Here is a 15,628-nt window from a genome sequence, read left to right on the forward strand (position 1 = left end):
TTGACATTCCTTCTCTTTTATAATTCATTTGGCTGCATTAAGTTTAATTCCAGCTCCTCTTGTTCTCTCCATTAGCTCACGTAGATGTAGATCATGAGCTTTTCCATCTCTTCCAAAAACCTGCAGGTCGTCCACGACGTCAACTGCATCTTTGCACTCTCTGTAGGTCTCATCGATCTTCTGTTGGAACACAAGCTGGCTTACCTTTAGGCCGAAAGGTAGTCACAGGAACTTGTAATGACCAAATGAAGAATTGAATGTAGTTAGTAGTGTTGATTCCTCATCTAGTTTCACATTCCAGTATCCATTCTTATCATCTAACTTGCTAAAGATTTTTGATCGTGTTAGATCTGCTGTGAGAAAGGTATATTCTTATGTGGTTACAAAATAGTTCACATTATCCTGACTATTCTTTCTTTGCTTCTTTGGCTTGGCTTCGCGGACGAAGATTTATGGAGGGGGTAAAAAGTCCACGTCAGCTGCAGGCTCGTTTGTGGCTGACCAGTCCGATGCGGGACAGGCAGACACGATTGCAGCGGTTGCAAGGGAAAATTGGTTGGTTGGGGTTGGGTGTTGGGTTTTTCCTCCTTTGCCTTTTGTCAGAGAGGTGGGCTCTGCGGTCTTCTTCAAAGGAGGCTGCTGCCCGCCAAACTGTGAGGCGCCAAGATGCACGGTTTGAGGCGTTATCAGCCCACTGGCGGTGGTCAATGTGGCAGGCACCAAGAGATTTCTTTAGGCAGTCCTTGTACCTTTTCTTTGGTGCACCTCTGTCACGGTGGCCAGTGGAGAGCTCGCCATATAATACGATCTTGGGAAGGCGATGGTCCTCCATTCTGGAGACGTGACCCATCCAGCGCAGCTGGATCTTCAGCAGCGTGGACTCGATGCTGTCGACCTCTGCCATCTCGAGTACCTCGACATTAGGGGTGTGAGCGCTCCAATGGATGTTGAGGATGGAGCGGAGACAACGCTGGTGGAAGCGTTCTAGGAGCCGTAGGTGGTGACTATAACAATTAGCAAAGCATAACACTGACAAGGAAGCATAATTTCCCTCAATATGCCCCTTTAATGCATCTGACTTGGTCTCTCCAATCATACCTTCCCTTTGTTAAAGGGATTTTTTTAAAACAAGATGAGACCTGTTGAGTTCCTCCAGCAGTTCTGTGTTTTCACTATGATCAGAGCATCTGCAGACTTTCATGTTTCACTTTGTACACTCTCTTTGTCTTAACCACTCCTCTTTTCTATCTTTGTAGTCGTGATGGAGAGTCTCTCACCTGAAACATTATCTTTGCTTTGCTTGCCATAGATGCTGCTTGTCCTACTGAGCTTTTCCAGTAATTTGTTTTTATATAAATATTGGTACATTCTTAAAATAAGGAAACAGTTATTAGATATGTAATGGGAACATTTTAATAATCACTCCTCTGTCACTTACACCAATATTCCCAACCAAGCAACTATACTTGGTCTCTTTTTATGTAATGTACACCACATCCAAAGAAAACAAATTACTCGTAACCAACTTTAGAAAGTATTGACTTCTAATACTAGGGAATGAATAGCAACGCTGGCATAAAGTTACTGGTAACAGAAATCAAAAGCTAAAATCACTCTTGACAATTCATTACTTGTGGAATGAAACTCTCCATCTTCACTGGTTCACTTCTGAGTGTTCAAGATTGATTGTTATTAACACGGTCTTCTGCAACATTCGTTACCAGCTATAAAGGGCTGCATGAGGAATAATTCAGATAGATAGTTTAACTAAACATGTTACACAGCATTTATTGACAAATGGAGGTATTGTGATGAAAAGGAACTCTCAGTAGGTTTCATATTGTCAACAATTTGTGAAAATAAACTCGGGGTACATCTCTTTCTCTCTGCAAGCTGTTCAATTTTGTTTCACAAAAACTTAATGGAGAGCACAGTTAACACATTTTTATATTTACTCAACTTCCCAGTAATTTCTATCATTTCATAAAATAACAAAGAGTCAACTGCGTTTAGAGACTACACTGCTTTATTGAAAATTTATTGTCTTGTTGCATAATACTTCATTTTATGCAAAAATTGGAAACCTTTGGGCAACATCCCAAAATCCACAGCTAAATATTTAACTCATCAGTGGTCCTCAGTCAAATGGATATACACATTGATCTCTACATTTCTGTAATGTACACATTACATAAAATGCAATAATTAATAACTCAGGCATTTAAGTTGATTTCCAAAATTTATTCTCAGTATCTATAGAAAGTGCAGAGATTACAGAGAAAATTAGCAGAATGATACCAGTGATGACCAAGAGATTGGGAGAAACTAAGATTGTACCAAGTTTACCAATTTTCATAATTAAGAAGAGTTTTCATAAACTAGGAAAAAAAAATAGTTCTTTTGGCAAAAACTAGATGAAAAATCAGGATAAATATATTTGCATTCAGTGTAGACAAGACACGGAACCCACAAACATTAAGAATGGGAAGATCATAAAGACCAAAGAAATAGGAACAGAATAGGCCAATCTGCTCCCTGTATCTACCCCATAAGATCATGGCTAATCAGATCTGTGCCTCAAAACCATATCTTTTAACTTCTTTGTAGTTCAAATGTCTGACTTTCTCTGGCTTTTATATATTCAACATCTTTGTCTTTATCCCAGCAAGCCTTCTTGAAGCAAGTGGGATCCTTGGCCTAATCTAGGGAGAGATTAAAGATGTTGGTGAATACATCCACCAATTGATATACATATGTACCCAGGACACATCCCAGTACTCTCTCAGGGCCAATCGCTTTCTGCGGGTTCACCCACAAAAGGCCACCCAGACTTCAGCAGCAGTGATCATGGATTCAAATTTATTAATTAAATAAAATACTTTCTCGCTCAGTCAAGATGCTAAACAATGCTTTTTTTTCCCCCATTATAACAACCAATTATAGGAAATAGTGAGGAAGACAGCATGAGAACTGACAGTAATAATAAAATACAACTCAAACATGCACAAGATCCTTCTAAATCTCCCCTGGTTTCTGCATGGTCGTTAATGTGATAAGGCAGTTTACTGAGATGTGGTTTCAATTTCAACCACTAGAGGACATTAATTCAATTTTAAATTATGGACACCCTTTCTGTAAATAGACTCCCACACACTGTGACACATTTCCAGTAATTTCCTCTTTCAGAATGAGTGGACCACAGTTATGTGGAATCTTATTCAAGGCAACATTTCAAGTAGATAGGTGCAGAAAGAAAATCAGCTATCAAAGGAAGATAGCCTGAAGAAATTCTGAGAAGTAGAGCAGAATGTGCCATTGAGTTATTTGTCAGCAAAAGAGATTGAAACCTATTATTCAGCATTCAGTACACAGTAGATATGAATTCATTTTTCTTCTCAACTGCCGAGAAGATATTATTCAATTAATTATACAAATCAAAGTTTGACTTCCCCTTCCACATGATTATTATTTTCTATATTCATTTCAAATGCAATGTTATGTTTTCTTAAAAACAATTCTGTACAAAATCAAATATATTCAAAAATTGAGCCAGACATTCTGTGAAAGAAAATGTTGCACTTAATATTAACAACTGACCAATTTAATTTATGATTTTTCCAGGGATCAAATACAATGAAATGATGAAAGATAACTGCATATTTATAATATGTGCATGGAATTTTGACCAGAAGGTCTTAGGTTTCTGCATCCTTTAAAAGTCAACCATTTAGATACTACCTTTCATCATTCTTCCAACTACAGTGATTTACTGTACTCTGCAATAAACTTTACCTGCCATCATTTCCCCATTCTGTTCTACTAGCTTTATTTTTTTTAATTGATATACACATCAGCAACAACTTCCTTATCAAATCTCTCTGTTACTCCATCAAACGTCTTCAGAGTGTGTACCACAACTGTCAGCATGAATTTAGAAATCACCCATGGGATAAATAAATCCCTAAATTTTAGAGGAAGGGAAAGCGAGGAAAAGGATTATTGACCTGCATGATTAAATACTGATTCAGAGACAAACATTCTACTAATCGGAAAGACAAAACTATTTTGAAATCTCACACTCATAATATGGGCATTTTTCAAATTTGATTCCATAGAAGTTAGCATGACTTATGCAAATACATGACACCTGCCATAACTACTCAATAGATGCTTGACGAATTCTTACATCTGACTATTATTTTAAAGGTACTAAACTAGTTAAGTTTAATAGAGTTAATGCCTGCATTAAATTTAACAGAGACATTCTGCACAAACTGTAAACATTAGGCTGGTAATCTTGACAGTGGTATAGCAATTTGCACACTACTTAATAAAGGTTTTGCCTAAGAAATACAGAATGTCATTAAACAATATGTTGGAATTCAATCTGGAGCAATATACCTGAATATCCATGCACTGTACCAAGGTTAATCAAGAGTAGACATTATATTAAGATTTTTAAAAAGTATTTTTTCACATGTGGTATAATAAAATACATCATACCTGTAGGTGCAAGACAGTCCTTCCAGTCAAAATATCCTGCATAAATGCCAGGCTCTAGAGAGCCAACAATTGGATCTGATTTTAATTCAATATAGGTTTCGAAGAGCCTCTGATCCAGATTTTTCACAGTATCAATGCTAACCTGCAAATATCATATTCCAGAACATCAGAATTTTTTCAAAAAAATAAAAGTACAAAAAAAACTTAGAAATACATTCTGCTATGTTACTGGAAAGGAACACAGGTCAGTGAGAAAATAGCTGCCTGGTCAATACCTGTGATGACTCTCTCGCCCCTCTCTTTATTAGCAGCTATTGCTCCTCATTCTCAGTCCTAATGCAACTTCACAAGCCAAAATGTCAACAACTCCATTGCCATCAAAAACCTTCCCCACTCCACCAAACCCCCCAACCCCCCCACCCAACCTCCACAGTTCCTTCAACAGATTGCAGTTTGCTTCAGCTCCCAGAACCTGCAGTCTCTTGTATTCGGCCAGTTTGAAATTTTTAACCACTTTGAATGTTTCAGAGAAATTATAATTGTAGGTAGGAATAATTAAAAAAGAGCAGTGAAAGACCTTACATGGTTCCATACTTTAAGTTGAACAAATAATATTTAAAACAAAGAACTTAAAAGTACACAATGGAAGTATTTTTTTCCACGAGGCTGGTTACTACAAAACAGATGTTTTATAATGATTAATTTTAATGATTAATTTTAATGTCATTTTTATTCATACCAATTTAATCAACATGAACCTGTGCACCCTTGTCATCGCCTTAGTTATGTTTTTAATAAATATTAATTAATTGCATTACTAATAATCAAAAAATATACTACAATAAAAATGAGCATTGTTATGAGTCTAAAGGACCCCAAAACCCAGCAGCAATAGACATTCACCAAGACAAGTGGCTTTCAAAACAAAAGTTATTTTTAATCAACTTCAAACATGAAAATAGAATCAAACTTTAACAAGTTTATTCTCATACTATACTCTATACTAACCCAAATTACCCCCTTCTAATTCCAAGAGCACGAGTATGTAATGTGTGTATAAATTTAAGAAAAGTTCTTTGGTTCACAGTTCAATCTCACTTCTCCCTCTTCCAAGTTCCCTGGTGGCAGGCAATCACCATACCGTGCACAGAATTTAACATGTATAAGATTCACCAGCCTTGGTGCCTGAAAGGTAAATGTTTACTGCTCAGGAAGGTTCTTGTAGGGTTTGCAGAGAGATATTTGTTGCTCCAGGATTTCCACAACTGAGGTACCACCACTAGTCACCTCAGGGTCTCGCTGATGAAACTTGCCCCATCAGGGTCTTCTAGGTGGTAACCAAGAGTTCCATTCCTTCCTCTATTTCAAGAGAAACATCAGACAGATAGCACTTCTAGCCATCTACTGCTCTGGAACTGGCTTTCATCAGTTTCAAACAGTTTTCCCATTGCACTTTTCAGGTACTTGTCAGTGTCCCATACACTGACTGAGCTGTTAACTCAAATCTCTCTCTTTTCCAACTGAAACTCCAAAGAGAGCATGTGACTCATGTCTTGCAAACCCCCCCACCTTCCTGAACAAAACAACAGGAGTTATTTCTTCTACTCCCATCTGTTGTTAGATAAACAAAATCCAGGAGTGACCTTTCTATATGAGGACTTTGCAGAAAGGGTACTGATAGACAGCATGACTCCAGCAAGACAATGGTCAAGCATTTTATGACATCAGTTCAATTAACACCTACTTGTGAAAGGTGCTTACATTCTCCAGAGATCCTGCAATATGAATTCTTCAGTCTTTCAGATAAGATCTGTTTTAAAATGTGTGTATGTATGTGACCTACTCTAAATCGTATAAATTCTCCCCAAATATTAATATTGTTACAGCATCTATTCTTAATTTGAATAGAGCACAGACAATAAGCTTTATTTTCAAATGAATATAAAAGGTCGACTCCACTTCTAAAAATAAATGCAGATTGAAACTCGGGAATTGCTGGACCTCACATTATTACAAACATAAGGGCTGCAATACACACCTATTGAGTTTTGTGGTATTAATCCAGAAGATCTATTTATAGCCCAATTTCTTATTTGATAGCAATCCATGGGCAACGATAATATCTCACACCAGGAAAATGATAAGCATTTTCATGAGGGAAGTCCTTGAGGGACAAAGCAAATCAGTACTTTTTTTTAAGTTATATATACAAGAAAGAAAAAATGCATGAACACAACAAAATTATACTTTACTACTCCTTGTCTCATGAAAATTAACAATACAAACCTTATCTATCACTTCATGTGAAAGCTCCTAACATGTAATTAAGCAAATAAAAATCCTTTGTGTCCCTCTTCTACCTGCCCAGCTTAATATTTGGCAGCAAGCTGCTAATTGAGGTACCATTTTAGATCAAAAGCCTTTCCAATTTGTGTGGTAAGAATAACATTTTTGTCCAGACAGGCTTCCTCCAATGCCAAGTCAAAAAAATCTACTGGACCTTTATAAGCATGAGCAAACAACCAACCTAACCATGTCAATCCTGCTCATCTAAGGTTTCATGGAATTCTGAACAAATACTATTCTCAAATGACTAGGCTCAGAATCATGGATAAAGAACAGGATCAATATCAGGAAAGAACTTAAAAACATGTTTTGTTTCCAATGAGAATCTGTCAAGACCCGAAATATCAAATTGCTTTTCCTATCTACTTGTGACTGATGCCGCCTGACTGATTTGCTGACAATTTTCTGCATTTCTTCCTTTTAATCTAGATCTAGACAATGTCACATAGTTAACTAAGCTGTGGATGTATTTTATTTCATAAAATAAGAATCTTTTCTGAGAGATCACTGAATTCAAAGATCTTTAGAGGAGTCAAACCTATTCAAGTATATAATACAGAGGATTATCCAACCAATTGGACAGGAAGCTGGTCAGGGTAAAGGTCAGTTTCCATGTGTTTTCAATCTGAAGGGTCATCTGGCCACACAGACAGGAAGCAGACCAACTCATAGATAAGGACATCTTCCAATTGGTCCTCTTCCTCACCTAAATTCACATCGGTCTACCAGAGCTGGCTCATGAGCCAGATGGAGAATAAAAACCCAGCACATGGGCCAGCTCACTCTCTTTTTCCCTTTGGAACCATCCCTAACTCTTTTAAGGTGCGTGCGCCGGTGAAGGTTGGGGAATATTTGTGGCATGTAACCTGGAAATACTACTGTATCTTGCCAGATATAACCTGTTGATAGATATGTATAAACGTTAATTAGTGGGCCATGCCTGCTTGTCGGGGAAGGAGGTGGCAGGTATTGTTTGTTTGAATCTCCGAAATAACATCAGTACAGTTAATTTGTATCAGAACATTACTGGTTTGTATGTGAGAGTGTGTCTCTCCTGCTTTGTATTTGCATCACATGTAAATAAAGTTCACTGTTTAGTACTGATGTGTCCATGATTATTACTCTTTGAACTTGTTCTCCAACCATAAGTGTACAAATTAATACTGGCTTAATGTTGGTAGGAAGGAGCCATTGAGGTTTACTTTGTAGCACATTCAATTTGCACATATGGTTTGTCACACACGTATTTCAGTGAAATTGCAGTATTGTTTCATGTGACCTGTGCATTTTCCATTGTGTTCATTCAAATATAACATTGCAAGTATCAATTCCAGACCTTTTAAAATGACCTTGTCTATGAGCCAAAAAACTTCCATCAAATCATATTCCAGAACATGAGTACATAATCTTGACTAATATTTTGGTATATTAATAGAGCAATGCTATATTGTCAGAGATATTGAGTCAGTGGTGAAGAAGGCGAAAGCAATGTTGACATTCATTTTTAGAGGGATGTAATGTTGAGACTTTAAGCACTGGTGAGACCTCACTTGGAGTACTGTATACAGTTTTGGGTGCCGTATTTGAGAAAAGCTATGCTGGCATTGGAGAGGATTCAGAGAAAATTTACTGGAATGATACCAAGAATAATTATCAGTCCTTAGACTGCACTCGTTGGGGTACAGAAGGATGAGGGGAGACTTCATAGAGGGATTTTGAATGCTAAAAGGCCTGGGCAGAGTAGATATAGCAAGGAAGTATCCCATGGTAGGGTATTCTACGACAAGAGGGCATAATTTCAGGATAAAAGGGTGTCCATTTAAAACAATGATGCGGAAAAATTTATTTAGTCAAGAGGATCATGAGTCTGAGAAACTTGATGCTACAGACAGTTGCGGGAGTGAGGTTGATGGGTGCATTTAAGGCAGAGATTAATAGGTATTTGATTAGTCACGGCATTAAGGGTGATGGGGACAAGGCTGGGGAGTGGGGCTAAGTGGGAGGATGGATCAGCTCATGATTAGAATGGTTGAGCAGACTTGATGGGCCAATGGCTCTACTTGTGATATCAGTCTTCAAAAGAGATCCTGAATTAAGGTCTCCCTGCCCACTGAAATGGAAGTAAATGCAATGGCGTGATATTTCTTATTATCATTCAGTTACATCCACAAGAACAGATTAATTGATCCTTTCCCTTAAATTGTGGACACTTTTCATATAAATTAGGTTGGGAAATGGCGGTGCTTACCGAGCTGCAATAACAGCAGCACTGTTGCAGACCCGGGGTGAGCAGAGAGAGTGTTGCAAATTCTGTGGGAGCACCACTCGTGCAGGACACCAGTAACAGAGAGTACAACCCCTCTCCCTCTCCTCTCTCTTGAGAAGGAAAAGCAGAGGAAATGACCCTAAGGATGGTGACCACAGTGGCAGGCCGGTGAGGGGCTCTGCCGCTAAAGGACACACAAAGGAATGTGTTGCTGACTTGTGGGCAAGGAACCCACTGGCAACTTGAAGCTGCAGGAAGCAGGCTCATGAGAACCAGGTATGGTAACCAGGATTTGAGAAGGTACGGAGGGCAAGAAGGGCCCTGGACGCTCAAGTCTTCCTCGTCATGTCAGAAGTTTGGATCTGGGTGCAGGTTGTTGATGGTTTAAACCGACTGGAGTCCTGGCAGTTGCAGGGTTGTGCTGGAGGCGAATGCATGGACGCTCAGTGACTCTGGGGGACTCTCTTTTGGTTGCCTTTCTTTGACAGTAAGGGGCATCGGGCAATGCTCATGGAGAATACGAACCTGTTTTATGGTAGACTAAAGGCAAATTTGAGTAATATCACATTTCTGTTTTATTACTTGACAATAAATTGTATCTGATCATTACAGCAGTGACTGATGTTCTTGAATGTGTAAAAATAGTTTGAAAACACTGAGAAACAGCAAGAGGCATAACATAAATGAATGGATTTGTTTTTTTCTTTACTCCCACAGAGATCTCACATTGAGCTCATTGAGAGATCTTTCAACATTAAGAGCGTCAATAGGCACTTTTGCTTGAGGGAGATGAAATGGTTAACTTTCAGGAGGTTTCACACTAATACCACAGAAAACAGAATGTCTGGAACAGAATGTTATAGCTAATCAAGATGAACTGATAAGTACACAGAGGAAAGTGGGTGAAGAGGAGAAAGTCTAATTGCAGACACAAACAATCAAACCTAATCAAATGCAGCACAAGACCAAAAGGGGACCAAGGTCAATGAAATAATAAAACAGAATTAGAACTCCAGAAGCAAAAGCTGAGTGACATCAGAATTATGGAATGATTGCGCCATTACCCTCACTATAGTCTGAGGAAAAAGTTTAAAAAAGATCATGTTTAATCTTAGTATTTTATCTGTTCTGATATACAGTACATATGTTTCAGATATACATGATTTATATCATATTGCACATAAATCATACTTAATCTTAATATTTTACATGTTCTAATATACATATATATTTCAACTTACAAACTTTGCTCCTGATCATTCCACATTTTCATTACAAAAAATTTGTGATATTGCTCACCAAATCCATTTTATTGAAATTAACATACTGCACTGGTCAATTGGGAAGTCAAGGTCATGAGGGTTTTTATTGGAAGGGAGTTGTTGAACAAATGAATTAATTCTTACTGAAATTAAATAGAGCTTTTGTGAAACCTAGATCATTGTGTACAATGTTGATCACTTTAGGAATTCTCAGAAATGGGCCCCACAAATATCTGAATATCACTGACAATTTAGAAACATTAATGAACTTCCGATATTTAGACATATTGTCAAAAAGTGAAAAATGACTTCAGTAAATTAGACTGATTAAATTTTAAAAATTGCAACACTGCTGTGACTTAATTTCTCAGTTTCAGCATTCTGCATATTATTAATGACCATAAACTTAATCAAACAAGCTGCATAAATACTGTGACTAAAAGAGCAGATAAGGGTAGAGTTTTCTGAGGCAAATGACTTACCTACTTTCCCAAAGCCTTACCAGAGTATGCAACAAACAATGTTGAAGCGTGAATCAAAACCATTTCTTATCTGGGGGCCTCTGGTGGCAGCATAAAATATAAACTTGACACCACTTGTGGACGTTATTTAGGACAAAATATTATCTTTCTGCACCAGTGAGTACCCTGTAACCCAGTGCCTTTTATAAGATGGCCCATTAATGTTACAAATTTCTATCTGATTATCTTCCACTTGGAAGAACAAAAGAATCAGGTGCATAATAACATCTCTTCCTCCATTTCCCTCTAAATCACCTTAACTGAAATATATGGAGACTCAAAATCTTTACAAAGCAATACAGATACAAGTATCTTTACCACACAGATGTCAATAGCTGAAGGCAGCAGCTCATTTTTTTTCTAAAAGTAATTAGGGAAAGAAGGACACATTATTCTTGTTATCAATATTCATGCCCCACATAGAATTGAATGAAAAGGTATATTTTATGATGGATTCTCCTTAAAATTATCAAGGAAAGTGTCAAATATTCATTTTTATTTTCAGTGAAATTGTTTTTCCATAATTACACTAATCATGTGCTCATATTTGAAGTAAGAACACAAAGCTGGAGAAACTCAGCAGGTCAAGAAGTGTCCTTTATATAGGAAAGGTAAAAATATATGACCAACGTTTCAGGCTTGAGCCCTTCATTAAGGTATAGGAAAATGTCAGCAGGCATCCAAACAAAAGAGATTTACAAAGTAAAGTTAAATACTGGCTGAAAAGATTAACGCGGAATCTGCAGAAAACTTTAAAAATTGCAAAAGTGCTAATAATTTGAAACTCACTCCCAATAAGGGTGTGTTAACAGAGTTGACAAGGGCTTTTAAATAGTTTTTTTTTGAGGGGAGAAAGAGCAGGAATTGCAAATGATGAGATTCCTCAATAAAGACTGGCATGGATTTTATAGACCAAGCATCCTCCTGAGATTCTATTATATGCAAGTACAGGTATGTAAAACTAGATGTTAATATCCCTTACTGCACTCCTGAAATTTGCTGTCTAGACTCTGCAGGGTAGCCAAATGAGTGGTGGCATCTTCTGGTTTATCAAATGGGAGCCCTCCTTCCTCAGTGTTTTGCAGATAGACCCACGGCAGCATTGAACTCCAGCATCCTGAGCATCCTGAGCTCACCCCCTAGATGCCCTTCCCTCATTTGGGTGCCCAGGTGGAATCCTCTCTCCTCATCCAGAGTCAATGACTATGCTTTTCAGCAGCTCTGGAGAGATATATGTGTATCTTTCCTCTCACTCCCAACTCCCAGAGTAGCCTTGATGTCGACGTGGCTACAAATCCTCTGAAGCCTACTTCAACCGGTCGGACCATTGCCTTCCAGCCACGTTGCTGTACATCAGATGCATGCTCAGTGTTCCTCAGTTTTTTGCGCTCATAGGCCCCCTCTACTGCATCCTCCCAGGGGACTATAAGCTCGATTATGCAAGTTCAAATTAAACTAGATATACATTCAGCATAGTTGGAATTATTACTTAGATTTTTGATCAAAATATAAAAGAAATCCTCTGCATAAACAACTAATTAAATTATTGTAACTAATTGTATTCAGAAACAAGATTTTAATTTTATTAATGCTTGCTGGTTTATTTTGCAGAATATAAATGGGTTTTAGAGTAAGGCAAAGAAACTGAGGGGCTCCTCCTCCCTTTACAAAATAAATAGTTTATCTATACCTCCTGCTCTATCATGGCACCATATTTTCCGTGAAAGAGGTGGCTGCTGCATTTCATGATTCAGAGGGTAATTACAGTCAAGTAATGGAGGATAACAAGTTACAATAACAGGATCTGGTTTATGTCAATCAGATAGTTAGTAATTGTTTTAAAAGAGAATTTTTTTCCCCAGAAGTAGAACTTCCAGTACTTAGCCCACATTAACACAAAGATTCACCACCAATTCTTTCCATTTGACTTTTAAGTTGATCAAATAACAGTTGCATGCCATGTCATTCTCACTTTTCACCTCATCTATGACTGGAATCAAGCCTAGATGATTAGTTGTATTTTTGCAATGGTTTTAAATAAAACTCTACGACTTTCAGAAACAAATAGTGGCAGATGTATTCAGTAGAAGTCTTAAAGTTCAGTAATCCAGAAAACTGGCTTCACTTTGCAAATTTAGAAAATTACTTTTGAATAGTTTCTAGTATAATCAGCAAATTCAACAAAAATCATAAAAATGATAATAAGGTGCACTATTTTTCATTAATAATTTAAAAGAGAAAATATAAGTACAAATAAAATAGAGGAAATAGTACAGTATGAGGAAATATAAACAAACAGACACCACAGGGTTCAAATCTATATTTCCCTGAAAGTGGCATAGGTTAATGGAGTAGTAGAAAAGGTGGCACATAGCATACTTGGAGCATCAAATTTAACAATTGAGATATTAATTTTACAGCAACAAAAACTTGACCACAATTTGCAGATAAGCCAAATTTTGAACAAATTATAAATATAGCAGTGATTTTTTTAAAAAAAAGTTGAATATGAAGATCAACTGTTGAAATTCAACTGTTGAAATTCAACTGCCTCATTGCAAATGTCAAAAGGGACACACAACAATCATCATAAATCTTGCATGTGAAATGATGAAAATAAGGTCAAGGTGAGAAAATTTCAGAATTGTGCTTCAAACATGATTCCAAAGTATTATATTTAGAAAAATGAATAAAATATAATCCAAGAAATTTATTTCTTTATCAGACGTGTTACAGAACAAAGGCTGATACATATGGTTGGTTATCTCACAAATAAGTCAGTTTATTGGATGGACAAAGAGACCAAATACTATCCCCTTCTCCAAATTTTCAATTAATCAAGAGATTAATGTTTAGACATGTATATTTGTGATCAAAGGCAAATAGAAACATCAAACATCCAATAGAAACTGACAAATATTTTTTTCATTCCCCAAAGTATAAAACAATGTACCTATTTTCTCATAAATCAAAAAACTAAAATAAATCTATCTCCCTCAAACCTGTACAGTGTGACCAGTCAATATTGCAAATGTGTTCTATCATTGTATGCAAGCTCACTAATAATTTGATGGGCTATCGAGTAAGGAGGACAAGGCATTGTGGTCAATGTTGATTAAAATCTAATTGACTGTCGGTTGCACAATCAAGACAGGCAGCTCAGCTATATAGTTCGTAAAGGTGCTGTCCCTCACCTCCAGGGTCAGGCTATATGTCTGATTTCCTGCCCAGTCTGTGTTCGGTCTATAACTGTGTAGATTTCCCTCCAGATGCTCCAGCTTCTTGCCACACTTCAAAGACATTTAGAGTGGCAAGTTAATTGGCCACGGCATTGCCCCTGTGTAGCTTAATGGTAGAAACAAGGGTGGAGAGAGGAGATTTTGAGGGGAATTCAGATTGCTCTGAGTGCCAGAATAGAAAGAAGATATTTCATCACATTGAGCTGATGTTATTATAACAGACAAATAGTTTACAGCATTCAGGTCTACTTCAAACTCCTTGGCCTGGAACTTGCACTCATACAAAACTTTTAGGCCACATTTGGAATACTGTGTGCAATTCTGGTTGCCACATTATTGGAAAAAAATGTGGAAGCTTTGCTTAAGGGTACAGAAGGGGTTTAAGAGGATATTGCTTAGTTTAGAGGGTATGTTATGTGGAGAGATTGGACAAACCTGAACTGGTGCATAGAAAGCCTGATAGAAGTTTATAAACTCTTGAGAGGTATTGATTGGCTGGGCAGTAAGAATCTTTGCCCAGGGTAAAATTCACATGCTAGAGTGCTGAGTAGTCATATTGTACATACTAGAGGATGCGTTTAAGGTGAGGGGAGTACATTGAAGGGAGATGTGAGGGGCATTTTTCTTTTCACACACTGAGAGTAGTAAATGTCTGGAATTGCCTGGCAGGAGTAAAAGCAGATACTATAAGTATTTAAGAAGCTCTCTGGATAGACACATAGATATGAGGGGAATGGAAATATCTATCAAGTGCAAGTGGCAGACTTGTTCGAATTGAATATCACGTTCAGCACAGACACATGGGCCAAGGGGCATACTCCTGTGCAGTAAAGTTCTGTGTTCTATAATAACATGGGAGCTTGCCATGTAAAATTGATAGAAAATCTTGTATTTGTATATGCACAATTTCAAATGGGAAATTAGGAACTGCTATCTTTTTTTTCTCCAGGCGAGGATTTTTTTTTATGATGAAGCTAACTAATGGTAAACTGGATATGATGCCCGTTTGCCATATTAATGGTCTTGATATAGTGCAAAACTGTGGTTGTAAGCTAAATTGAGACCCTTAGCATGTTGAATTTTTACTATGCATAAGAAAAATAGCAATCAATAAATGACAAAACAAAGAGAGATTTCTGAATTGTAATAAAATATCTATCTTATTTCTAAATATAAATTAAATTTTTGGAAACTATCACAATGAAGTCACAATATAAAGATGAAAACGAATATCAGAAGATTATTCATTTTTTTATGCAGAAAGGAGTGAACATCGCCATTCACAACAATGTTTCTTATTTTCTTTCGAAAGAAACTACATGTACAATGATATTACTATTGGTCATGTAATAAAAGAATATATATGCAAAATTTCACAGAAGGATGCTCTTTTGAAATCATGTTGTCAAGAAGATACTATTAACATTCTGGAACATGCAAGGAAGGGAATTCTAGGTAAATTCTGGGAAAACAAGGAGTGATCATGTAATG

General features: G+C 37.1%; 1 protein-coding gene across 3 annotated transcripts in view; it reads right to left on the reverse strand.

Annotated features, from left to right (window-relative positions):
* The window catches only part of exoc2 (exocyst complex component 2), a 287,207-nt gene that overhangs the window by 53,851 nt on the left and 217,728 nt on the right, over positions 1-15,628 (reverse strand). For 2 of the 3 annotated variants that reach the window (XM_069909660.1, XM_069909652.1), the window contains exon 23: positions 4,504-4,645. In XM_069909660.1, the coding sequence (XP_069765761.1) occupies positions 4,504-4,645 (142 nt within the window). Of the gene's footprint in view, positions 1-1,464; positions 1,735-4,503; positions 4,646-15,628 lie in introns of those variants that run through there. The other variant, XM_069909669.1, reaches the window with a different exon arrangement.

The sequence above is a fragment of the Narcine bancroftii genome, chromosome 1 (assembly GCF_036971445.1).
Source record: "Narcine bancroftii isolate sNarBan1 chromosome 1, sNarBan1.hap1, whole genome shotgun sequence".
NCBI classification, from domain to species: domain Eukaryota; kingdom Metazoa; phylum Chordata; class Chondrichthyes; order Torpediniformes; family Narcinidae; genus Narcine; species Narcine bancroftii.